The sequence below is a fragment of the Leptosomus discolor genome, chromosome 14, assembly GCF_034619465.1.
Source record: "Leptosomus discolor isolate bLepDis1 chromosome 14, bLepDis1.hap2, whole genome shotgun sequence".
In the NCBI taxonomy this organism is placed as follows: domain Eukaryota; kingdom Metazoa; phylum Chordata; class Aves; order Leptosomiformes; family Leptosomidae; genus Leptosomus; species Leptosomus discolor.
This window is the reverse complement of record NC_141404.1, coordinates 3,941,783-3,968,162: the sequence shown is the minus strand read 5'-3', so window position 1 is coordinate 3,968,162 and position 26,380 is coordinate 3,941,783. Positions and strand designations below refer to the sequence as shown.

Genomic DNA, 26,380 nt, shown 5'->3' with positions numbered 1-26,380 from the left:
GGGTGTGAGAGCTGCTTTTTTTTTTTTTTTTTTGAAACATTTAAGTATATTGTTTAATTGTATTACACAGAACCAGCCAGAAGTTATCATTGACCATTAAAGGATGAGAATTTCAAATGCTTTTGCTCTCTTGTTGCTGTTATCATAGTTCCCTTTTATAGCGTGCTTCCAGGGAAAGGAGGCTTTGCCATGAGATCTCCCGTGGTGGTGGTGATTTCTGCACGCTCACACACAGACCCGATATTCCTCTTGTCCCTTGCACGTGGCAGCAGCGTCCGTGTTGCTCCACAGCAGCCATCTGTTGAAGGAATAGCCGTAGCGTTGCTTTCCCTCTTGCTTGACTAGTTGCGTTTCTCGGGTCTTACGTGTTACCCCGGTGTTTACATCTGCGTGGTCATCGCTTAAACATTGATGGTTGGGGTTGAAGGTGTCCAAATCCTCCGTGCCCTGCCACCTCCATCCGTTACTCCTCTGCACCAGGGAGATAACGCTGGCAGTTTCCAGCTACAAAGCGCGCTCGGTTCCTGTACCAGTTCTTTCCAACGTGGACGCATCTCCGCTGAAGCGCGTTGCACCACGTGCCGCCGAGGGGGGATCCAGCTGGCTCGCCTTTGTGCTTTGGTACTGCCGCTGGCTCCCGGGCCCTGGCGACGCAATCCCACCGCTCTTGTGCGGAACACGGGCTTCTGGAGCCGCCTGCTGCTGCTGCTGTGAGGTGTCCACGTGATTGTACCCTCTCGTAACTGTTACCTGCAACTTTAGAATTCGGCGTTGTGTGTTAATTCATCGTTTAGCTCAAAACTGTCAAAATCTTAGAAGGGGAAGTGTTTACTGTTTTGCAAGATCTACCAGTTACTTTTAAAAGACAGGGGCTTGCGTTCTGTAATCTCCTCCTACCAGATGGAAAATAGGTGTGGTGTGCGTTTACAAGGCCAGCTTGGCACAGCTTCAGGGGTTAGGATCTGCCGACAAGAGCGAAGCCCTGCAATAAAAACGGCCAGCACGCAGGTGTACTGCTCGCTGCGGGGGTGGCTGCAGCCTGACCTCGGCAGCTGAAGCCCTGACCTTGGAAGGCAGTCCGTGAGGTCGGAACCCCGATTCAGTAGTTCTATCTTTATCTTTCCAAATCTGCGACAGCAGGCACCGAGAACAACTCCTCGCCTCCAGGCTGCAGCAGACTTTTCTGGCCACGGCTCCAACGAGTGGCTTTTCTTCTGATGCAGCTTTTGTGCGAGCAGGGCGCGCGTCCCAGGCGTGTGCGCGGTGGGCGAACGGGGTTTGCCGGGAGCTCTGAGCGAGTAACTTTTACCACCTGCCCAGGCAGCTGCAGCCGAGCGGGCACGTGGGCTGGAGGGTGCTCTGGTGGCATCGAGACATTTGGAGGTGGCAACAGCCCTTTGCCGGTACAGCGTCTCCCTCCAAGGTTAAAAGAAGCCGGGATCGGAGCGTCTCTATTTATAGCAACAATGTACAGTTAGTGGCGCTGGCAGAGAGGAGGGGAAGAAATGCAGCTCCTTCATCTTTCTGCGGTCAGGCCAAGACCGCCGGGCAGGCTGCCTTTCGAGTCCTGACGTTTGTTTCTCGAGTCCCGTCTACTGGATGAATTTGAAACTAGTGGCAGATCTGCCGTAGCTAATCTGTACTTTGTTGTTGCAGAAGGCCCTGGAATATCCTTGTGCTGCCCACACACAAGACGCTCCTGCTCTTTTTTTAATCCAGAATAATTGTCAGGGCTATTAGTTCCTTTTCTTCACCAAACCTCTGCGGTCCTCTGCTTTTTTTTGTGTTAAGCTTTCCCTTGCCTGGAATGGTCACTAAGGCAGAAGGACTAACCCTGGGTAGGCTCCCTGAACATGTGGCTTGCATCGAAGGCTGGAGTTAAAAATGAGCAAGTTTCCTGTCGTCTCTTACTGCCAGAGGAAAGGTGAAAAGTCAGGTTGGTTGTCACAACAGGTAGGTTTAAAAACACACCCTTCGCTCTGTTCTGAGGTGGAGAGGACACAGGTGGGGGGGTAGGGGGGCTTGTTTTCCAAGAAATATTCGTGATGATCTAGCTGAAATGCTTGGGGACATCCTGGCTGTTAGTCAGTCAGTGCTGTAACTAGGCAAGGTGACCTGGCAGAAGGAGAGGGGTCTCGAGGGTCGCGTGTTTCGGTGCACTGCACGAGGTGGTTGCTGTACCTGCCTTCCCCCCGTGCCAGCAGCTGTGGGTAACAGTCGCTGGGGACACGCTTCCCTTTCAAAAGCCCCACAGGCTTTGCTGCCCATCCTGACCCTGATGGAGGTGCTCTGAAATGGAGCGAGGCCCGTTCCTCTGTCAGAGAGGGAATTTACTTTCCAAGGGGAATGTGCACGCTCTCGGTAACCTCTGACTTGGAGCCGTAGTTCAAACAGTAACCACAGTAACTCCCCCCACGTAATTCTTTTTTGTTTCCTCAGACCTGATGCGTTGCCCCCCTCAGCACCCTGGATGATAACAACAGAAATCAAAACGGCCCCTCGGTCCGTCCTGGGTGGCCACGACCAGAAGACGGGAGCAGCTGGACAGGACTGGCAGGAGCACTGTGCTTTGCCAAGGAACGGAGGACCTGGACAAGCAAAACACGAAAGGAAAAGCACCACCGCCACTTACAGAAACTCCTCTTGTGGAGAGGGAGAGAAGGTAATGCCTTGGTTTCCCACCATCACAAGAAAAAAGGATACGTACGTCTGAAAGCTTCAACTTGTGATTTCAGCCCTAGGCCTCTGTGTAACCAAGCTGCAACCTCAGCCCCAGTGAAAATGGCAGAGGCTGTCTGAACTGAGCAGCAGCACCGTGATCATCGACCCCATCCTGGTCGTCATCTGGGATGGATTCTCAGAAATCACTTATAAATCTGTAGTGGTCGAGAAAAGGCTTTTTGAAGGAGAAGGTCCTGCTGAGCCTGCACTCCTGGGTCAGAGTTTTAGTGTGACTGTTGCGGTGGGGAGTCGCGCTGTGTCCGCTGTAAGCTAGCGAAGGACGTGGAGAGGGCTGGGAGGAAGCGTGCTCTGCAACTGCTGCTGGTGCAACAGCACCTCGCAGGAATGGAAGCAAAGAAAAACAAACCCCTCCTGCTTTCCCTTCCTCTAATGTTACCTCTGTGAGGAGCCGAAGTAGAAAAGGATTCATTTCATAGCAATGTAATTTATTTGTCATCAGATGTGCACTCACAGGCAGGACAGGCAAGGCAGTACACGTGGAAAATGCTGGGAGGTGGGTGGAGGTGGCAGCAGGGGACTGGACCTTGGTTCCTACTGGTAGGCTTTATTTCAATTTTAAGTTTAAAAATGATTATTTCTGTCCTTACTGAAGCAGCTCTGTGCAGCCACTCCTTTTTCCTAGAGGTGCTGATATCCCTCGTGAGGAGAAGGGGTGAACAGCAGAACATGGCACTCCCCCAGGCTGTCAGACTCCCTGAAGCCTGTGATACGTGAGCAGGTATTGTTCCCCCGCTGGATGTGATCCTAATTAGCATCTGTGATTGCTTTAAAACAGATGAGAACTAAGGGGCTGCCTCCTATGCTGTCCACCCTGCACACCCAGACTCTGCTTGCCAGGAGACTCTGCCTGGCACCTACAGAATCGCACCTACTCGTGCTCTAGGCCTGAGGTGGACGAGGCGCCTAGAAGTGCACCTCGCTGGGCTGTTCAGGGCTTCCCCTGCCTTAACTTGTGCTGGGGTTGTCGGGGAGTGCAGAGTTCCGTGTCCCTGTACACCAGTAAGGCATGGTTCAGATAAAATAACTGCCAAATGAAACTTCAATTTTACATCAGTTACTTCTTTAAAAGTGGCACTGGGCTTTAGCTTAACCCATCAGCCGATTTGGCGTGTGAACAGAGGCCCCGTGAAGCTTCTCACTTCAAGCAACGTGTTCTAGATCAGACTGGAAGGAGTGGGAAGGAGACACAGATCACCAGAGCTGTATTTCCCAGGGGCCATGGGGTGAGGAAGGCCAAGATCTGCTTGTGTGAAGGCAAAACAGGCGGGGTTTATTTGTCAGAGGCCGGTAAAGCTGAGCATGCCTGGAGTGAGGTGAGGTCCTCCAGCACACGAGCCTCCCCTGCTGCCAAGGGTGTTCCCTGGAGTTACCCTTCCCCACAGCCTCAGCTCCTCCCCTTTGTCCAAGCACCCTTCTTCAGGGTTTAGGTGCTGTCCTCCGGCGAGTGGGCCTGCCCTGATGGGGGGGAAACCGCTTCCTGCTCTCCATGCAATGGTAAACTGCAGCATTTTGAGGTTTTTCCTGCAGGAGCACCTCCACTGATGCCCCAGCCAAACTGCAGGGGGTTTGCCTCTCCCTACAGTTCCTGCTCGATGAGCTGAGCTCTAAGAGTCCTTTTCTTTTCTCTCCTTTTTTGCTCTAGTTGCCATTAAGGTGAAGAAGAGCCTGGGGCAAAGGTTTCGCAGGTAGACAGCCAGGGAGGGTGTTAGGCCAGCTACAAGTACCTCCTTCTTCTTCTGCCCCACTGCACTGAGAACCACCTGAGCGACCTCTGCGGCTGTCTGTCCCTCGGCGGTGTTCTTGTCCATAACTGCCAAAGGAAAGCCGAGTGAGCACCGACGCCAGCAGGTAAGCCCCCACTTAGGTACCCCTCCTAGGAACGCCTGGTCTAACTGTGGCTGCTCGTACGGTTTTGGTTTTTACACCACTTATGTGTGGGAGCACGGGCAGGTATAATTCATGGTTGGGCTAGAAGTCTGTAGTTGCTGTCTAAGAAGGCGAAATTTTGGGGGTTACTGCCCCTACCTGCATCCAAAGTTGTCTTTGGATACCTCAGGGCTAACCTGTGTCCCCACCAGAGGCCGTATGTTGCAAGCACACTTTGGAGTAACTCGGTCAGGCGGAGATACTTGAGATACAGGGTGCAAAGTCCTATCTCACCTCCATAGCGAGATCCATCTGCTGTCACAGCGTTGAGAGAGAGGTTTGTCTGAATGTATCCGGGGCTCACAACCGTCACATCGATGTCATACTGCTCCACCTCTGCTCGCAGACAATCGAAGAAGGCCTGGGTAGCGTGCTTAGAGGCAGCATCTGAAAAACAGGGAAAGGACTATGCACGAAGGAGAAGGAGCAGGGCCGAAGGAGGAGTCACGCCCCTGAATGGGGTTTTCACTGCAGCGCAGCCACTCCTCAGCAAGAACCCAGTAGCTGTTCTCCGACTTCTAGGTTTGAGGTTTTTTAGGGAATGGCAGCAACAGGTAGTGGGAGTGAGAGGCAATTTAGGAAGGCAAAACGTCAACACTCAAGGTGGAAACTGGCTGAGATCCTGAGCTTAACATCACCGCCATGCCAAAGCACTACGGAGCGAACCCGAGCTGCCTCCCGCTCGGGACAAAGGAGACGCGCAGCCTGGCTTGGGAAGCGTTTGGTAAGACAGGCTGGGGCTGGGGGAGCGCGATGCCAGCGCAGGGGGGCAGAGCTGCTGCTGCCGAGCGCCCCGCTGCGCTGAGCGTTACGGACCTGCAGGGCGGGCTCAGAGCCCGGCTGCACCCAAGCCAACACCTGATCACACGAGCACACAGGGGTAGAGACGTGTGGCCTAGGGCAGGATCGCCCCTGTTCAAGAGCCGAGCGGCTCCTGCTCGCTCCCTTTCCAAGTGCACTTGGTCACCGCCACCACGGCTGCTGTCACCACAGCACAGAGCTCAGCACAGGCCACAGACCCCGTCTGAGGACCTGGGCAAGAGCTGAGCTCCACGCTGCCAGCCCTCACGGCTCTGCTCTTCAGAACACCCTTGTTGGTGCAGTCGTACCCACATCTGCAAGATCAGGTAGCCCAGATGTTCCTGGCTCCTTCACTCAGCATCATGCCCTACCGCTCTCGGGCCATCACCACTGTACTTTCCCATTTTTATGTTTGTTTTCAGTGATTTACAGATGCCTCTATGGCAAACGCTCTCCTTTTAGTCCCTCCATCTTCTATAAAGCTTTTTCCAGTAATCTCACCAATACTCTTGTCATAACTCATTTAGCCTGAAGAGTTTGCTGGATCAAGAGAATTGTTTAGGCTTTTATTTTGGCATTGGTTGTACTATGGCACTTCATAACTTACTAAACCAAAAAGTTCCTATTTTCTTAGAGATTAACCAGGCAAACAGCAAGGATAAAGCGCAAGAAAATTATGGAATGAATCAGAAAGTTAATAGGGACTTTCAAGTGTGAAGATAGGAATATCCAGCTGTTTTCAAGACACTGGAAACACACTCTCCTTCCCCATCCCTTAACAACTTCAGGACAGGGCTATGATTTTGCATTTGAGAGCGCCTTCCTCAGCAGCTGTCAGCGCTTTGTGACCACGCTGAGAACGAGGCACAGCTCTGCCCTCCCTGCCTGCCGCCAGCTCTACGGAGAGCTCCCCACGGAAGCGGTAGCCAAGCGTTCATTCAGTGTGGTGCCCCAAATATGTCTTCCCCGGCGGTACTTACACGCAGATCTGAAAGGAATGCTTATTTTGCCTTGAACACTGCTGATGGCCACAATGTGGCCTTGTCTCCTCTTGATCATGGAGGGTAGAAGTGCTAGCAAAAGACAGAAAAGACCCATTCAGATGAAGAATCCTGCCATCACTGCTGTCAAGAATCAGGGCTTTCAGAGCATTCAGAGGTGCCCAAGCGAATTACTAGATTCAGTGAAGGGGTTGGGCGAGGGAGAGTGCTTAGGATGCCTCTGACTGAAGCTCCAGGCTGGCTGGAACATCCACCTACGGGGAGACTCCTCGTGCCAGCGAGGCTGCCCAAAAGCTGGTACAGTGGCTATGAGCTCCCACGGGCATGGTCAGCAGGACCTGCTTTTTTTTTCTGTCACCCGTGCATCTTCCCATTTCCTGCAGCTGACACCCTCCAGGCTGAACTTTCTGGGTAACCCAAAGAGGCTTCCTAGGACAGCTACAGCTTCACCTAGAGCCCATCCTGTGTCCTTGAGCGCTTTATCAGAGCAGACAGGCTAACCACATCGCTCTTCATCAGTTCCTGCCAGCCTAGAGTCAGGATGTGTTTTGAACAAGATGGCATCTCTAATCAGGTACTTCCCATGCAGTCGTGCCCAAGCATCTCCCGTAGGCCTGCCCAGGAAACAAAACCTTCCTCCCCTCTCATGCTGTACCGTGCCAAACGCGTTACAAACAGAGGTTAAGCTGTGCTTGGTTGTGTTGGCCTGCAGAAGCTATCGGCCAAATCCCTTGTCCCCCTGTAATGTGGATCACGGGTACCTTTGGTGAGGGCTATAGGACCGAAATAATTTGTTTCCATCACTTTCTTATCCACATCCAGTCCTGTGTCCACAATTGTGCCTCGGTAACTGATGCCTGCGTTGTTGATCAGTATGTCCACGTGGCCCAAGTACTTCAGGATCTCTTCAGCAGCATTAAGGACAGCTTTAGTGTCCGAGAGGTCAAATACCACAGTGTGAGGTTTGTGTGTCTGTGAACAAACACAAGTTAGCAAAAGGCCAGTTCGGGCCGTGCTCAATGTGCTGTATGTTCACGCTCATGATGGGATGTCCCAGCTCTGGAAGCACAGGCAGAGCCCTCCAAACCTCCTGCCTTTGCAGCGCAGCAGTGCCATGCGGTGGGAAGACATGACAGAGGCAGGTTGTGCTCTTGTCTTTCTCTGCTCCGGTAGCCTGTTCCTTATCCCAGAGCCTAGGAAAGGGGCAAGGGAGCTCTTCCTCAAGTACTAAAGTTTCCTACTGTCTTATTAATGAAAAAGCATCTGAAGAAGTCAAAAGCTTAACCGATGTGTCTTCTACAGAAGCCAGCAATGCCTTTCTTAGCCACTGTCAGCAGAACTAGACACCAAAAATAAAAGCCACTTTTAGGAAGGAAAGTCACTTTTCCAGATTCAGTTTGTGACAAGATGCAAGGGGTCTGGGCACTCTGCACTCGCATGCTTTCACTTCCATTACAAGGCAAGGAGTCTTTCAGGGGCATTATTTTCGTAGGGTTTTTACAAGGTGTGACACGTTAGCTCCGTGTACTCCTACAGCAGTATCTATCCCTAACCACAGAGTTGCATTTTTCCTATGGCTCAACAGAACAACCCACGAGCAATTTCAGTGAACAGAAATCCCAGCCACGCGAGACAACAAGCCTCTCCTTCTCCCACACTTACGTTCTTTCGGTGATTGGTGACGGTAGAAAGCTGCTCCGCCAGATCTTTGAGTTTCTCGCTGTCTCTGCCACAGAGCACCAGCTTGCAGCCAGCTGCGTGGAAGGCTTTTGCACATTCTTTGGAGGAAGCACGGAAGAGAGAAAAGCAGACATTTGAATGACGGAGACTGGTGATATGCTACAACTTCTTTGGGCTGGCAAGGGCCTGAGGTGGCTTTATGATCCCGAGTGATGGGCTGATTTACAGCGAAGTCGCAGCAAGATGCCATTTTCCTGCGACTTTGACAGACACGTGACAGCGGTGAGGCAGCTGGTGTGCTCAGTTACTGTGCTGGTTATGCAGTTATTGTGCTGTTTACGCATCCTCCCCCATCAGCTGGTCGAATTTGCCTCTGCCCCTCAGTTTTGGACTATATGCTCTTCTTAAGAGGGGCTACGGTTACCCTGTGTACGTCATCTAATGCAGCGGGGCCTGGTCTGAGGAGTTTCAGTTTTAGTGAACGCTTCCAAGGGTTTTGGAAGCCTTGGAGCTAATGGCTTCATCAGGAAAAGGCTGAAGAAGGGATGCCATGCTGTTGTCTCCCTGTCTGTGCTACCAGCTGCTGAGGGAATCGCTGCTTCTTCTACCCTGTCCCTCTGTGACCCGGTGAGACAAACACTCATTTGTGCAGGAGATGACAGTGGATGGTTACAAAGGGTGTTTAAGAACACGCAGCAATTAGAGGTGCTCTTGGGTAATAGTAACTGGGAGTGAGGGGAATGGTCTGAGACCTTGGCAATGAGTCAATCAGGGAAACTTCACTGTACCGTGGTGCAGACAGAGACACCCAACAACACGCAGCGCGTCATCTGCCTGTCACGGCTGGAGGGTCTCTCCTGAGATACCAGTTCTGTCTCCTCTTGATGTGAAATACAAATTCTTTGGTTGTGACAGGCAGAGAGGACCATTTAATCTCCTTTGGCCACTGGGTTACTGAACACCCCGTCCTTAAGGACAAACTCACATGCAAAGACAGCATCAATTTAAGCGTTATTTGTTCTACAACTGCACTCATCCTAATGAAGGGCCTCGATAGCAGAGAGCACTTTGCCTTCTCTTCAAGAAGCTTTTAAAGCAATTATAGAAAGCAGAATTAGAGAATGTATCCACTCAAACAAAGAATAAATTTGATTTGGAAAAAAAAAAACCACCATGTTTTTAATTAGAAAAAAAGACTCACTGGTGTTAATACTGCCAGGGGTTTCAATTGAGAATGGATGGATTTGTGCCACAAGAGAAAAGGTAACTTAATTTGAGGGTGAGGGGCAGGGAGAAGGAGCAGAAAGTATGGCAGAGTATCTGGAAATAAAACAAACGTGAATGCAGAACACCAGTTCAAGGAAGTTGTAGAGAAACAATTTGATTTCCTGGCTTTTTCAGGATTTAGAGACAAGACCCCTGACAGCACAAGAACGGCATAACTTGTTCCTTGCTTTGATGAGCTCCAGCTTATACAGGATGATTACAATTTTCCTTAACAAATTCTGAGACTTCCTTGCACCCAAACTTGCACTGGCTGTAGTAATACCCGATAGGACTGTGCAAATTACGTCTCTCAAAATTCAGAGCAACGGGAACGTTCTGCTCATCACTGCTGCCCCTTCCACAACCTGCTGCTTGTCCTGCCTTTGGTGCCCTCCCTTCAGCACCCACCTTTGCCCAGGCCGGAGGAAGCCCCTGTGATCACGACCACTGCTTCCTGGAGGTAGGCTCGCATCCGCATCCACTGCAGTAGCCGAAAAAGGGCGAAGATCCCCAAGCTGCCAAAAAGCAGCGGGATGATGACCGTGCTTGTGAAATCCATGAGTTTTCCTTTCTGAATGGTCTTCCTAGAGCCACGAGATGAAAGGAAACAGACCATCAAGAAAAGAAGCAGAGGCTTAAAAACTAGGCAAGTCCTTTTTCCTAACCCTGCCTTAGACCACCAATAAACCGAATCCCATACAGAGGTATCTTCAACAGATTTGCTTATCCCTTCATTTAGACTTTCAAAAGTTTACAGCAGTACCCAATTTTAAGCATTTAACTGCTAATGTGAACATCCCAGCAGGACATCTGGCGTTGGAGGTTGTCAGCTGTCACGTAACAAACGGGTTCAGAGATGCTGTTCCCACACTTTGCCCTAGATTTGCTCTCTTGTACAAAGTGTATTTCGATTGGGAGCTCCTCAGGGCTGGGATATGTCTCTGCATTCTTCTGATTGTAATAAAACCTCTTAGATTTCTCTAGAACAGCCAGTACCACAGTATCTATGTGCCAGAGACCAGTTACTGTGTATTATCCCAGAGGGATATAAGCCAGTCTGTCTTCTGGAGGCTCAGAGTAAGTTTTCTTTCTGAGTACTCTCTTTGCTTGATGCAGTGAAATCTGTGCTTCCAGCTCCAGTGTCTTTCACCACCTGTTAGCAGAGACAAGTTATCTGATTTAAATGAACCACCTGTCCAATCTAGTGGGCTAAAGCCTCCATCCACACTCTTCACTTTTATGCCAGTGTTAATTGTGCAGTTTAGCAGCATGAACCTGTGTTCTAATATACTGAAATTAAACCTGTGAATGAAACCCAAGCTAAAGGTATCTACGAGACCTAGCTCATCCTGGAATTGGATTCTGATACCAACACATAGCCCTACTCTCCTTGCTAAGCCACTGCCTTCAAGGGAGTAGTTTCTGTTACAACTTACTACATGGCCAAAGTGTAAGTGATACTTCTGCTGTAAAAAAGGTCACTAATTTTCCCACTTATATACCCCCAAGCTTTTATGCTTGGTGTCACAGTACAGTCACTTACAACCCCTTCCCAGAACCTATCTAACTTTTGAGTCACACATAAAGTCAAACCCAAATATTAGTAAATCTTCCCTGTTCTGCAGGTAGAGTTTGAACTCTTGCAGTTTGACCCGCAAGATAGGTCTTTACCAGGAAGATACTAGAAAGGTCTGGGCCCACAACTCATACTCTACTTCAGACAAAAGGACAGCATGAGAAGCAGAAAACAAGAGGTAACTGATAATGCTAAGCCAGAACTCAGTGTCATTAATTAGGACTGAACTTGTGTGGAGCTGAAGGAATGACAGAGGCTCTCCATGCCGTGGAACAGAGCTCATGTGGAAAATGCCAGGCTCTTCCTGATTTCCATGGAGGGCTTGGACAGAATTCCTCAAATAGCTGGTCAGTGAACAGACTAGCTTGCTGAACCCATAGTGAACTGTATCAAGTAAGGATTTCTGGAGCTATAGCTAGAAGACAGTAAAGTAACACATAAAGATAGCTAAATAAGCTTGACAAGGTCTAAAAATAAACCCATCAAGTCAGTACAGCCTTCTCAAGGCACAACGGACCTTCCCATTCCTGAGCTAACTCATGTATCTACAGAGTACTTCACGGTGTAATACGCTGTGCGTAATGCAGGCTGACACCCAGGCCACAAGCTCCCCCAGGCACAGGGAATATGCCCAAAGTGGGAACTCAGAAACCCAAGAGAAGGATTAAACTCATCCCGGTGCAAAGCAGTGCCCGAGCACAGCACCCAGCTGCTCGGACCAGCATCGTCTTATCACAGAATCACAAACTGGTTTGGGTTGGAAGGGACCTTGAAGACCATCTAGTGCCAACCCCCTGCCATGGGCAGGGCCACCTCCCACTAGAGCAGGTTCCTCCAAGCCCCATCCAGCCTGACCTTGAGCGCTGCCAGGGAGGGGGCAGCCACAGCTTCTCTGGGCAGCCTGTGCCAGGGCCTCATCGCCCTCATGGGGAAGAATTTGTTCCTAATACCTAATCTCAATCATCTCCCCTCTTTCAGTTTGAAACCATTACCCCCTCGTCCCATCACCACACTCCCCGATAAGGAGTCCCTCCCCATCTTTCCTGTAGGCTCCCTTTAAGTGCTGGAGGGCCGCTAGAAGGTCTCCCTTATTCCTCCACCTCTGTGCTGAGCGCACACCGAGGGTGTATTTTGTACTGATTTACCGGCAGACTGGATTGAAGAGTGCGTGTCGCCCCTAAAATAATCCTGGGAAAGAGCTGTTCAGACACAAGGCCACTGGCCTTCTTTAGGCTGGATGAGAAGAAGGTTCTCCTTACTGGTTCGTGTGCCGCTAGTCATTTAGAGCAGCTGCCCTCTTTATGTTGGCCCTTTTTTGTGCTCTTAAAGGTCTCTTGAGATTCAGAAAACAAGATGTGGGCAGGGACAACAGGTGCTGTGCTGACATCGAGCAGCGTGGCTTACAGGACATTTTGGAATCAAAAATCCTCAGCTCCCGTTTAGGACCCTTCATTATTTCCAAAGTGGGAGCTGACAGGCGGAGTGGCACTTCCTTTGCGAGCCCATGCTGAAGCTGAGGCATTTTAAAACTCTGGCCCTGACCAGCTTTGCTTCTGATTTCAGTAAAATGCAGATGATGGTGTAAAGCAGATGAAAAGGTAACTGGGAAGAGGGGGCTTTTCCGACACCTTTTCTAAATAAACGACTCTAGGAGATGGGAGGGAGTCCCATGTTGGGTTACAGCACGGTTCTTTCGCGTTCTTTGGCAAAAATAAAGGTTGACTTTGCGAGGACTGAACTCTGTGCCACAGGGACTGGTGGAAAAGAGCCCCCGAGCCTACCAGCTAAAAGCTAACTGCGTTTTGGTCAGGTAGCATCCATTGCTCATCAATATGAACCAGTTACGCCTCCTTAACTTATTCCTTAATCATATCACTTATTTGTCTACTTTCTAAACGAAGAAGGTCTGCCTTTAATCCTTTTTCATTTGAAAAATCTTTCCTAGCCTTTTATGGTTTTTCTTGTTCTCCCTCACCTCCCCCTCAGCCACATTATATACAGGAACTGGGCAAAGGACCCAATCTCTGCCCTAAGGACGCAGCAACAACCCACTTTTGCAGCTTCCAGGCTAGAGTTTGAATGAACAGGTATTCCCCTCTTGATATATGGGGATGGGAGTCATGCCCACAGGATGGGAAGAGAAAGATGGATGAAGGAGGGGACCAAGAGAGAGCAGGACCAGCTGACCAGAGATGTAGATCCTTTTTTATGAGGGCCCACAGTTGCAGTACCTTCTTCCAAGGAAGGAACTCAAATGGCCCCTTAAAAAGAGCCCCAGAACAAAGAAAATCTCAGTTCAGTCAGACTTGAGAAAGAGGACAACCCAGCTGAACTACATTATTTTGGAAAGAAGAAAGAATTTCTGTCGCGCTCTAGACCTACAGCAACAAGTTTTGCTTTGATTTCATAGATTAGCTTATACCACAACCCCCTGAGTCCTCATTTTAGTGAACAGGCTGAAAACAGTGATGGATGAAATAAATATCAGTGGATCAAGAGAAACTGGAAATCAGCTCAAGCCATCGAGCCACACTGCAGTATGTTCAACAATACCCATCTGGATGTTGTTGAACATACTGTGGGTCATCCACACGGAGCCCACTGCCAGGCTACTGACACAAGCAGGGTGGCAGTTACGTTCTGTTCGGTTTTCAGGGTTATCTGGTGGAAAGACCAAAGGAAAGAATTGCTGCAACCTGAAGGAGAAGTTCTAGTCTGTTCAGTATTAGGGTTATTTGCTGCAAAAGCCAGAGGAGAAAACTGCTGCAATCTGAAGGAGAATGAGAAAGATCGTAGATAAAAAAAGACTTGATTGCCATCAACGAAAACGCTAAGTTGCAAGACGAAGGCTAGGAGGAGAAGATAAAAAGCACAAAACCCAACTTAAAATAGATAACACTTTGAAGCAGCTAAAGACATCCCAGGGCAGATAATGCCACGCTACATTAAAAACATGGGGGAGGGGGGGGACACACATGGGTTTCCACACCTCATTCGAGATGAACTGGATATCCTCAGAGCTCTTGCTCGAAGGTCTGAGACCCCACTGTCACCTTTGTTCAAACATTTGGGTATTCATGCTGAAAAAACCTGTTATTAATTCTTGACAGATAATGTTTATGACACCAGGTGATCGGCAGGAGCCGCTGCGCAGATTTGGTTCGAATAAAGTCCTGAAATTCTCGGTTCTCCTTCCCAAAAGGCAGAATTGGAACATGCAGTTATTAGCGAGCAGAAATAACACCACCAATAAGGTAAGCAAATACAGGTGATGACCGGAAACTTTTTGAAAGGCTTACCATAAAATAAATCACATACATCCAGTTAAAAAAAACCCACAACTTTCCCCTTAAACCAAGCCCTGGATGTTATCCTGTAAAAGGCAGGACAATGATTTCCGAAGGAACAAGGCTCTTAGTTAATAAGGTCAAGAGTGCACTAAAGGCAAGTCCTAAAGGAAACTAAACCCCTGAGTTTCCCTAAACAACACCTATTCTCCTTTAGCTTCAGCCACCTAGAATCACATTGTCCTTTCCATGACAAATGGCAGCAACTGGGAGGCTATTTTCAGAAATCAAAAGGTGTCATTTAAAAGGTGGGGGGATAAAAGGAAGGAAAAAAAATCATTTCCTCCTAAGGAAGCCCTTGTCCAGAAGCACAGCGGCTCGAAGCTTGATTAGCGACCGACTTTAGTCTGAAGAAAGCACAATATCCTACCTTGGAAAAGAACTCACTTGCCAGTGACTCTGTGAGATGGTGTCTCCCTCTGGTCTTTTAACAGGACAGACCTGACTTAAATTTGGAAATGGCAGCAGTCCAAGCAAATGCACTGTGCCCAATGCTAGCACAGCCAAGGACTGCCTCTAAAAACAAACCTCGGGAATACGGGCCGTGACCTTTCCAATGTCGGGGTAACTTAACCCCCAGATTGAAAAGCCAGAGCTGAATTCAAAATGACACAAAACTTAGGACGACCCTCTGGTTATTTCTAGTATTGAACCCAGAGCATCCATAAAGACCAATCCTAGTCCTTCCACGCTTGAGATTGGGGGGGGGGGAAGGCAACTTGTGAATCCGTTGCAGTTCTCTAGCACTGTGGTTGGTTTTGGGCATAGGCTGATGTTACAGTGCACACTCTTAAATGGGTATATCATGCTAATTAAAAGAAAACAGACTTTCAATTCCTTCCCTGAGGATTCTTGAGAACTTTGGGCACAACTGAACGGACAGATGAGTTTCTCATCACACTCTGCATCAAAACCCAGTATTTACTGGGGAAATGGGCAGACCAAATCCACTAAATCCTTTAACAAGCCATGTCTGACAGGGAGAAAAGTGAGCATTACTGCATTTTCTATCAGCTAAACAGTTTTAATGACCCAGCTGCTGTCACCAGTAGGGCTGGGCTGGCCACTGAGGAAGGACAGATGCTCCCTGTTAACCCTCTCCGTCCCGGAGGGGGAAGAGAACAAGGGTTACGGGTTGGACAAACACGCTCCAGTGGCTTTAATGAAACAGTAACAATAAAAAGATTATATTAGTAGGAAAATAATGAAATAGATATAAAATATATACAAAACCAATATGGAACTCTCTGGTGACATCACCACTGGTGCTGCAGGGCAGGCACTGGGGAAGTCCTGGGCTGGATTAAGCAGCAGATGGGAAGTGGGTTCAGGAATGCAGGGATAGGACTGAAGGCAGAAGAAGGGACAGAGTTCCTCCTCCGGTGTCCGAGGAAGTGTTCTTCAGTGTTCCACTGAAGAAGAGGGCTTAACCCTTGAGATCCCTCAGCTTTACGCTGAGGATGAGGTACATGGGATGGAATCCTTTGCTGGGCAGGTTTGGGTCACCTCTCCTGTCCGCTCCTCCCCTGTTACTTAGGGCGCCCCAACGTAGGGCACAAGCGTTCGCAGTGACCTCGGTTTCTGCAGGAGCCAGTCTCAGCCAGAGCCGTTCTGCGCCCCGTTCCTCGGCCGGGGCTGTGACCCCCCAGTGCCGTCACCGCGAGGAGCAGGCGCTGCCTGGGAGAACAGGCTGTTCACTTCAGACATGGAGTCACTTAGAAGAGACTCGGCTGGAAAGCAAAACCACTGAACGGAGGGTTGGTTCTGTTCTAGCTTCAACCAGGACAACTGCTTTGGGAAGAGACTGAAATCAACCTTGCAGACATCTAAGCTAGAAAAAAAAGTCTTATAGCATTGTCTGTTAAATCAGTGATTCAATATAAGCCACTGGGAAGTTTGCTGACAATTTCTCTGAGGCACAAGATCCCCATAAATGTTAAGTTAAACTACAAAGAACTAATTTGGAACCCAATCAGAAAAAACAGGGATTACATTAATTCAGACAATTGAATCACTGATATGCTGGTGGGCACTGATGTGCTCACGTAATCAGCTTTCGTTCCAAACTTCATAAGCAGAAAATAATGTAAAAAAATACACTGAGGTCATCAGAAACCAGTGAAATTCCTGAGAAGGAATGCAGGAACTGGACAGAGCTCCTCACTACAGCACAACCATTGCAAACAGAAAAGAGAGACGGGCTCAGGAGAAGGAATACAGTAACCCAGCTGAATTCTTAAAAAAAGAAGACAAACAAAACTGGGGTTATCACGAGTACCGCAGAGGGTGCCACAGACCGACGGGCAGGGCAGGAGGCTGGTGGGTGTCACTGCCAACAGCTGGGAGCTATGAACAAGTGTTTGGGGTTTGCTGAGGGGCGGGTCAGTATCAGTTGTCATATTTTGAATTAACTTTTTCTACTGCGGTTTGAACATGCCACCATCTCCCAGGCAGGACGTGAAGCAACACCGAGGAAAACCCTCCGGTTTATTTCAGCAGTCGTTCCATCCTGCTTGGTTTGGCCTTTATTTTTATGCAAAACAACCACCTCGCCCCTTGGGACAGGGTGTGTGGGGGGAAATATTTCTAGTACCCAAAAAGCACACCGGACTTGAGAAATCATCTTTTTGTAAATCTTCCTGCCACTTTGATTCAACGACAAGCTTCATTTCCAACCCTCCCGCTCGAAAAGCCTCTGTTGGTGGGGGGGACACAAAGAAAGGCAAATCGAAGCGGCACGATCGGAAAACGAAAACATTCGCTGTGCCAGGGGAAGTATTTTGCAGACATTTATCCAATCAAAATTCACCTAAAACGTAGTGAGAAAACGAGAGCTGGGTGAACGCCTCCCCCCGCCCCGATTTACACGTCAGGCTGGATTTAACCGCCGTGACGGGGCAGTGAGAGCCCCGAGGCCCCCGCGCACGGGTCAAGGCCACGTTCGCCCGCCCTCTCCCCCATCTTCCCGACTCCCACCCCTCGAGGCCCGCACCCGCAGCCCGGGGGTCCCCCCGCGGAGCTCAGGGGCCGAGGGGCTGGGGCCGAGGGGAGGGGGAGGCCGGCGGGCGGCACCGGGCCCTACCTGGCTACCGCCGTCACCATGGCCACCGCCGGAAGTGCCCGTGAGGGGGTGCGCATGCGCCTGAGGCGCCGCCGCGGGGGAAGAGGCGGGCTTTCCGGCAGGGCGCCCAATGACAGGCAGCTCCTCCGCTCAGCGAACCGGAAGTAGATTGCGGAGGGCGGCCTGCCCTCGCCGGTCCGTCCGCAGATGCCGCCCGGCCGGGGAGCGGCACTCCCGGCGCGGAGGTTCCCCCGGGCGGGTCTGCGGCCTCCTGCCGCGGGTCTGGCCGGCCCTCGGGAGGTCGCGTCTTCCGCAGCCGCAGCGCTACGGCCGAGGCTTTTCACCGTGAGCGTGGGACTCCAGCCCTCCGTACGTGTACTGCTCATCCCGTGTCTCCTCCCAGGGCGGCCGCCGGCCGAGCTGCTCGGTGGGGTTTGCTGAAGCGGGCAGGGAGTGCCCGAGGTTGCTGTCACTTGGGCAAGGGAAGGCCAGAAATGGGTGGAGGGGGACGAATGGGTAGGTGGGTGCAGTTTGGCTTCACCAAACACCTGCAGGTCAGGCTAACTTTTACCGTCAGATTCAAGACACAGAAATGAGGCTGTTCCTAAGCTGGGTGGGGCTGTGTCCGTGGCTTGTTTTAGGGGCGTCTTCTGCCATTGCCAATTTGATCTCCAAACAGGATCTCTGACGAGCTTTGATTCACCTTTGTTTGTGTCCCAAACACCAACAGAGGTTTTTTGAGCAGGAGGGTCGGAAATGAAGCTTGTAATGGAATAAAAATGGCAGGAAGATTTATGAGAAGGTTCCTACTTGCAGTGGTCGTTATTTGATGTGCACGTTGCCGATTGCCGTGACCTAAATTCTGTTCTCGTCTTTGATATCTCGGTGTGAGGGTTGAAGATGGAGAAACTGCATGCGATGGGACTGTGTGCAGTGGGTGGCTGTGAGGGACAATGAAGGTGTTGGTATGGAAGCGTTTCGGTGTGTCTGTGCTGAAATGGGGCCTGAATGTGCTACGGGTTCTGTAGCTTTAAATCTCCTCCTTGAGGGAATGGCACTGATAAGGGGCAATAGAGCATTTCCAGGCTGTAGCCCAAATCTGACCAGGCCTTTGGAAACTCCTTTTGGAAACCCCAGTGATCCCAAAAGCCCTAAATCCAAAGGGACTCAGTGGCGTAAGGAGCTTTTCCCTTGAGGAAGGAAAGGGTGCATGGCTTCACCCCAGCACAGGCAGCTTTTCCACCTATTTGTTGCGCTGTGTGTGAGCTGAGGATACATTTACAGAGGCAGTTGGAAATATTTTTCCCCAATGTCTTTCCCTGTGAGCAGCAGCGAGATAAAGGATGGCTTTTTGTGACAGCTGTTTGAAAGACGGTTTTATCCTAAGATTTTATGATAACAGTGTTCTCTCTCTTCTAGTAAGGAAAATACACTGAAGCTGTGAATGCATTTCAGTGACTTTGCCGTTAGTAAGGGATTGATATTTCAGGAAAAAGGAGAAAACAATTCAAGATCTTCCTAAAAAATCACTTCTGAAAGGTCTGATGGTAATGTACTTTTCTGGTTTCAGGACCAATGCAAAATGAAAGGAAACAATAATTTTATTTACAGAAATGATACTGAAAAACAAAAAAAATAGAAGAATGTGATTTATGACATGGCAACCTTGCTGGAAGCTGTTAGTCAGCTCAGTCCTCTGAAAATCAGCGCTGGAAAAAGCCATTTCAGACCATCTTTCCCACCAAAGCGGGGCAGGATGAGCTGTAGCTGCGTTCTCTTCCGTACGGGACAGCAGTTGCCCGAGAGCTCTGTCCAAGCTCCTGGGGTCATTTACCTGGTCTCTGCCAGCCTATTTATTTTAACAGGGAATAGTCTGTCACCAGGCTGGCAGGTGCTGGCAGAGTTGCTTGAAACCCAGTGCCCTGCAGTGACTGTAGGAGCAGGGAGTCATATAGCAAAGGGTTAGACTGGAGCTGCAACTGGAGAAGGAAGTTCATTGAACTAGGGCTTGGCTTTGTATCTTCGATTGGGATTCTCTTTTCTGAGGTTAACCTGGTGTAATTAGCAACAAATTCACCTTTGATTTAAACCTGCTGATTCACACATTGCACGTTGGACCTGTGTCGACATGGATGTGCCTTTGTTCTCAGAAACATTAGAGGAGAATCTATCCTGAATTGAGGACTTTTGTTTTGGAGAACGTACTGGTAAATGTTGGTGTAGTCTTCTGAAACCACGCCTGCTGTTTCTGTTAGTCTCTTTGCTTTGCTTTCTTACTGTGTCAGGCCAAAACTGCAAAGGGCTGGAATCTTTTTAGCATTTCAACACTTCCTTGACGAACATCCTGCTCTTCTGTCGCTGCCCTCCTGAAGTGTAGGAGCTCTTTTTTTTGAGGAGAAAAAGCAAAATCTCCAAACTCAAGGAACTATTTGCACTTGTGTTTGGTGGCACCTGCTTTACTGCAAGCATCAATGAATGCAGATCTACAGCCTTTTAACCCTATTCTCTAGGGCAACAATTTTGTGCTCTAGTTCTTCCAGGCTCTTATTTGTCACCTTTTTTCAAGGAGTATAAGAAGTAGCTTCTCTCTTAAGAAAAGCTTTTGTTGCTTTCCCTGAGGGCAAAGATCTGTGCAGAAATCCCCGCAGGATAACAAAAACCTCCCCCAGGGAAAACATTCTTGAACTAGTTTGGCTGAAAGCTCCCAATTTCACAGTGCCTTTGGCTGGAAACCGTAAATGTTGAAAGGGCTACGGCACAATTAAAGATTTTCTTGTCTCAGCCTCTGATGCAAGAGTGCAGACCCTCCTCCTCCCATCCCTGCGTGCATAGATTGGGTTTATAGGAGTGAATAAAACCAGACCAGGGCGTTGGGGGATGAAACAGAGACCTACAGCGGAAAACAGAGCAAGAAGGGCTTCTTGGGGCTTTTCCATCCTTCCCCCCTGCAGCTCCGTGCAGACCAGTCGTCTGTGTCCCTTCCAGGCAGTGGACCCAAGGAGATGGTCTTGGGTTTTGCACCAGTTACAGGTCCGGTTTGGAACTTGGCTCTGACTCAAGGACATCAAACTCCTTTCAGAGAACTCTTGGTGGACACCTGGTCTCTCGTTTCTCAGCTCCTCTCTCCGCTCTAGGTTCGGTTTGCTGCACTCACAGGTTTTTGCACCACCTGCCTTTTTTTTTCTTTTTTTTTGAGTTAGTTTCTATAAGGTTTGGTTCCAGTTGGTTATAGTTACTGTCTTCTGCAGACCCTGCACTGCAGCATTTCCCAGCTCAGTATGAAAACAGCGTAGCCTTAGTGAGACTGCATTTCTGATGTATTGTCGTGCTGCAAATCCCTGATCTTTGCAGCTAACCCAAAATCCGGGGAAGAGGGAGCAATATCCTGCAGCTAAAGATCCTCAAACATACCCCACGACCATTTTAACGAGTTGAACGCCTCCGGGGGGGGGGAGAGTGATGTTTTGTCACACACAGAAATAGAGACGTGGCAAAGCGGAGGTACCGTTTCCATTGCTTTAATTGCTGAGGGGACAGCTCAGGCCCAGGGTGTAGAAATATCTCCTACCTGCAGCTTTGCTGATCTCAGGATATCCAACCCCATCTCTCCCTGCTTTGGTTTAGAGTGGTAAAAGCAGGTAAGGTCTGAGGGTTGGGCCCCCGAGAGCTGTAAGGCAGCAGGCCCATGTGCAGAGAAGTGTATAGCTTACCCCTCTTCTGATTTTTGGTGGGTTAGGAAAGAGTTAAATGACAACAGAGGGAGAGGCTGTGCTATTGTTCAGGCATCCCTGGGTCCAGGGTGGCTGATCTCTATTCCCGGATCTGCCTCTGGCTTCCTGCATGACCTTGAACCGGTCACTTACCTTTTCTTTTCCTTAGCTCCCAAATTCTGACATGGAAATCATTCTCTTCCTGTGGTGCCTTGTTCCCTGCGGGTTTCAGGGTGGCTGAGAGTCTCTGGTGGGAGATGATGGGAGGAGGAAAACACATTTCCACTGGAGAAATATTTACACAGAGGGGAGCAATTTTTAGACATGTTCTTGTTCACTCAGATGCGGCGCAGGCTGTGCATATGGTGATAGTTGGTTTTTTTAGTAGGCAAACCTGCGGTCAAAGTCAAATTCCGTTTGTCGTTGATGCAGCTGCCCGAGCAATGCCAGCTGCAGTGATCCTTTTCTTCACTAGATGGTGCTTTCGATCAAAGATTTGAATCACGGCAGTGTTCTGCACAGAATTTCCTAATTTTTCCTCCCCAGTCTCCATTCCTTCCCCTCTTCTTTCTGTGCTTTGACACTACGGGGGACACTTAACGATGCTGGATATTGAGCAAGGCCGATCGGGTGGTAATCCAGGCTCCAAGCCACCCGCACCCACCAGCCAGCTTGTCTTCTGGGCTTTGGTTTTTGAAGCGTGTATCAGTGCTGCTGGGCTGTGGCAGCGAATTGAATTCTTTCCGTGTTTTCTATTCCCATAAGGAAAAGGCTTCAAAGAGCAGGTCCCCTCCCCCTCTCTGCTGGTGAAGGGCATTTAGGGAAGCTGGGAAAAAAAAAAAAATCCAGCTCTGACAGACGCATTTATTTAACAAACCACTGCCTTTCCCTACCTTAGCAGAAGATTGGTTGATTGGGTTTTTTTTTTTTTTAAAAAAAGGGGAATTGCTGCTTTTATATCCATCTTTGTATTCAGGAGCTGGTTACCTAGCCAAGGTCATTGCTGCTGCGTGCCAGTATCAAGCAGCGAGCCGGCCTCCTCTTCCTTGAACGAGCACGGATTTCCCTAAAGCTTACCCAGGTAAAGAGTGGGAATAGGCTTGAATCTGCCACTGCGAGGTCCCGAGCTGCTGCTGGGCAGAGAAAGCCGCAAGAACAGCCTTCCCTTTTGTAAAGGCAGCCGAGGAGATGAATGAAATCGTAATCAAACATTTCCTGTGCGTGCAGGACATGCACGGGGATGGGTTCTGAGCTCGTCCAGCGTGAGGCACAGCAGGGTGCGTGGCGGTGCGCTGTCAGCAGCCCCGAGAGCCCGCGCAGGGCGAATGGAGCTGCCCGCCCCCAGCATCCCCAGTCTGTACTGGGCTCCTCCGAACCCACCCGGAGGCTCTCGCCCGTTTGTCGCCCCTGGTGCGCTCGCAGGGCGCCCTGCAGCCCGCCGTGCCCGCGCCGTCGTGCCAGGCCGCCTCGCACGCTGCGAACGTGCGGCCGGACGCTCCCGCCGGGGGAGGCCGCGAGGTGACATCACTTACGGCTCCCTCCCCGTGGAATTTTACAACCATTAATGAATGGGGCTGGGTTGCTGCGATGACGCCAATCAGCCGTGCACAGATTTGGAGTCCGAGGCCAGGAGAGATTATGCTTCTGCCTCTGGCACCGCACCAACGACAGCGATTTCGTGTGCGTGCTGACAAGCCCACAAGGCCGGTGCCCGCAGCAGCCCCGTCCTCACGTGCTGGATGTTGTGCTTATGGCAGGGACGTCCCCCCCAGCAGGGACACGAGCTATGCTGGACTGCAGTGTGACACAAAACTCCTCTCGGGACTGGGAGCTGACAGTGATTTCTTTGTCATTCCCCTGTTGTCATCTTCCCACTGCACATATATTTGTTCCTCGTTAGTGAAGCGATTGCTGATGACTAAACCCTGGGTCTGCATCACAGAGAAACTGTTTGAAGGAGCAGCCCAGAACTGCAGGGTTCAAACTTGTAAGAAGAGTGAAAAGTGGGGACAGGGCATTTCCTCACATCTATTAGATCTGGAGAGCCAACCAGCCTCCCAGTCCCCTGGCTGAGAGGGAATTGCATCACTGGCGTGTGCAGATTTTATTTTTTTTTTTCCCTGAAATGTGCTTGGTTTACTGTTTTCCTCCAACGGAATTTGCCAGCATGTCCCAAATTATGTGGTTCTGAAATTTAAAAGCAACATACCTGTGTGGGGGAGCGAATGAGTGGTTTTCACTTTGCAATCTGGCTCTTCCCTCCCTCCTCCCTTTTCCCCATGTCCCGATGTGTTACGGAGCCAGCTGCTCCCGGAATAGTTTGGGAATGAAATGTCACCGTTTGAAACTGGTGAGTCACACTTTTTGAGGGGGGGCTGGGGGGGGGGGAAGAATATGAAATCTTGCGGTGTGGCAGAGCGTCTCCTGGTGAGTACAGAGAGATTTTTAAAACCACAGACTCCCTGATGATGGAGTTGAGGGGCTTTGAATAAAGGCTGCTGGGTGTGTCCGTGCTGCTTTTTGCAGGAGGAGCTCAGAACCCTCTGCAAACTTCAGTCGTCTTCCTTAACATGCCCACTGCAGCTGGATCCTAGTGCCTCCTCCAACAGGACTGGGCTGTGTCTGTCTGACAACACACCTACAGTGACTCTCTTAATTAAGTCTCCCCGCAGTGCTGTGAGGTATGTAATTACAGTGAGACCTGACTTAAGCAACCACTCGAGGGACTAATGAAAAAAAAAAAAAAAATCAACCAGAGCAGGGAGGAACAGAATTTTACTGAATACATTTTTGGAGATATTTTAGGGGGAGTTTATTAAACAAAGGGGGTTAATTATCCTGGTTTCTTATCAGTGTCCCAATATTAGGATCATGCCTTTAATATACTGTGTGTTAACATAATCGGGGGTTTTTTTATAATCAGGGTTAACATAATCAGGGGTCCCTCCCTGCCCAACCCCTGTCCAGTGGTAAAAATATTTAGTCAAAGGGCAACTTTCAGGATTCCTGCTCTATTATAGCCTCCCGTTTTCATAACTCTACATGGCAGCTTGGCCTAGTAGGAACTAGGAATCGTGTATCTTGATCTGCAGTAGTTGTGATACTAACGGTGGCTCCCAAAGAGCTCTAACCGTTTCAGGCAGCCCGATTGTCGATGTCGCTGCCCCAGCCCGCTGTCAGAGGTCTCTGCCCACTACCTGGCGTGGCAGCCTGGACCGGGCGTCACCATTCCCAGCCCAGCGTATTAATCTAAACCACCGACTATTTCAGGTTGCGTTACTATTCCAAGCACTGAGCTGTGGTGGCCACGGAGAAGATACGCCACTCATTTTGCAGCCTCTGCTTCAACAGTAATGATCTCCAGCTGAAAGACAGGAAGAAGCTGGAAATAGTAATATCATAAATAGTCCCAGTATGGGCTGGCAGCCCTCCCCTCGAGTCCCACCTTCAGTGGCGTTCTGAATACATGCTGGGAGTAAAACTCCCAAATTGCAAGCCACGTAAAACTCCCAAATTGTTAGCTATGCAGCTAACTTGGTGGGGATTTTGCAAGCATAAGCCCTAGGGGGTTTGATGCCATCTCTCATCTATTTTACTTGGAAGACTGAGCTAGTAGCAAGATTTTATGAAGTGTGCATTCCTATCTCAAATTTTAGATAGCGTTAACTAGAAACCCACATACTCTGTCGTCACTGGATTTGACAAGAATAATCTCTGGCTGCAGAAATTCACTGCAGAGCCCAAGATTTTGTTTAATACAAAATAAAACAACCTCAGAGACAACCTTGAGAAGTAAAATCTGGGTGCCATTCCACTTGCCTTTTACTCAGCAGCAAAGCCTGCTTATCTGCCCGTCTCCTTTCGTTTTTTTGTGTGTGTATCGTTGTTGCCCTTTTTTCTTAACTCAGCTGTTTCAGTGATTTGGCTTACACTGCAGGTCTGCAAAGACTTGAACCAGCAACACTGCAGGAGCTGTAAGTTGCGGCAGCGACACAGGAGTGAGCCAAGGAACCAGGTAAGAAAAGGGTTACCCCTACAGGTACCTGCTACGCCCTCAAGTTTGAGCTTTCAGCTATTCCAAACCAGTAACTCTTGAGAGATGTGAATGCCAGGGGATTGTCAGTTCTGAATCATAATGATTTTAGTATTTTAGTGCCTGACAGTGTCTTCTTAGCCTCTGTTTCTTCCAGCATAGGTGCCTGGCGTGTTTACCTCCCCAGATCCCTAACGGGGACTCCCTTTAGCTTACAGTTCCCGCAGGTAACTCCCAAGATAACGCTGGGCATGATCAGTACAAATATGCCCTATGGAAAAGTAGCTTATTTCTTAGAATGAGGTTAGTGTCATTTCAAATTGAGTAACAAAAAGATGAATTTACTGAGTGTACAAGTCACTGAAGTGCTGAATTCAGTCAGCATTTGAAGTCTCAAAGATAGGCGATGATTTCTTTAAAACTTAGTGGCTTTTTGCCCAAATCAAAGGATTTTGCCTCATCACCTACTGTGGGATTTCCCAGGCTGCCTGAGACCACACATGCTCAGCCCCTTGGACCTTGGCAAAACTGATACCTAATGTGTGGAAGTCTTCCTGACACGAACAAGCATTTCTGTTCATTCTGAAAGGCCAAGGTTACTACTGATACGGGGGTTTTTGTGTGTGTGTGTGTGGGGAAATAAAAAAAAAGGACAACCAAAATGACGTTGGACATTCATTAGCGAAGCATTGTCAGAACACAATAGAAGAACAGACAAAAGCCAGTCCAGATTCTGTGGTATTTCCTGAAGGGCTCCCTCTGGCACATGGCTATTCCCTGCCAATCCTTTTGTATTGTTTTTGATAATGAATAGAAGCTGAACAGATGATTGTTGCATTGTCCACTAAGTGATTCATTTACATTAAATAGTGCTCCAAAAGTAGGCTTTGGGTGGACTTTTTTAGTCACTTTGGTTATTTATTTGTACAGTTTAATTACCATCTTTTAACTCTCCACTGTACATAATGATTTCCTGATTGCTTCAGCTAAATTACACGGGCTGTAACTCCTCTGAAGTCAGTGGTCCAACAAGGCCGGACATAAGGAGCAGTCTCTGCCTTTTCAAAGACGCTGAATTTTGAACGGCCACCTCTAGAAAACTGCTTCTGATTTGGGAAGGTGCTGAGGTTCTTAAGCTTATCTGCAGGTCCCTACTGTCCTTGGTCCTTATCTCTGAAAGTTGAGCTATGAAGCACAAACTTTGCTGCATAAGCCATCACAGTTCCACTGATTTCTT

General features: G+C 49.3%; 1 protein-coding gene across 4 annotated transcripts; it reads right to left on the bottom strand.

Moving 5' to 3' along the window:
• Positions 1-3,146: 3,146 nt before the first annotated feature.
• Positions 3,147-17,477, bottom strand: DHRS7B (dehydrogenase/reductase 7B). 4 transcript variants are annotated; one of them, XM_086472908.1, is made up of 7 exons: positions 17,422-17,477; positions 9,825-10,000; positions 8,133-8,248; positions 7,232-7,442; positions 6,450-6,542; positions 4,903-5,055; positions 3,147-4,552 (listed from the first exon to the last, which is right to left on the bottom strand). In XM_086472908.1, exons 1-7 carry the CDS (start codon positions 17,475-17,477, stop codon positions 4,347-4,349), a joined length of 1,011 nt encoding a protein of 336 aa, XP_086329034.1. In that variant the 3' UTR covers positions 3,147-4,346. The 4 variants fall into 4 exon arrangements, with proteins under 4 accessions (XP_086329034.1, XP_009948470.2, XP_086329036.1 ...); XM_009950168.2 differs by lacking the exon at positions 17,422-17,477 and having other exon boundaries at positions 8,127-8,248; positions 9,825-10,350; XM_086472910.1 differs by lacking the exon at positions 17,422-17,477 and having other exon boundaries at positions 8,127-8,236; positions 9,825-10,350.
• Positions 17,478-26,380: the final 8,903 nt, after the last annotated feature.

Excerpts from the sequence above, each read along its gene's own strand:
- DHRS7B (XM_086472908.1), bottom strand. The coding sequence starts at position 17,477 with ATGCGCACCCCCTCACGGGCACTTCCGGCGGTGGCCATGGTGACGGCG. Across the intron at positions 8,249-9,824 it reads TTCCTCCGGCCTGGGCAAAG|AATGTGCAAAAGCCTTCCAC; the intron begins GTGGGTGCTGAA and ends CTTCCTCCAAAG. Across the intron at positions 6,543-7,231 it reads TCCTATAGCCCTCACCAAAG|CACTTCTACCCTCCATGATC; the intron begins GTACCCGTGATC and ends GTCTTTTGCTAG.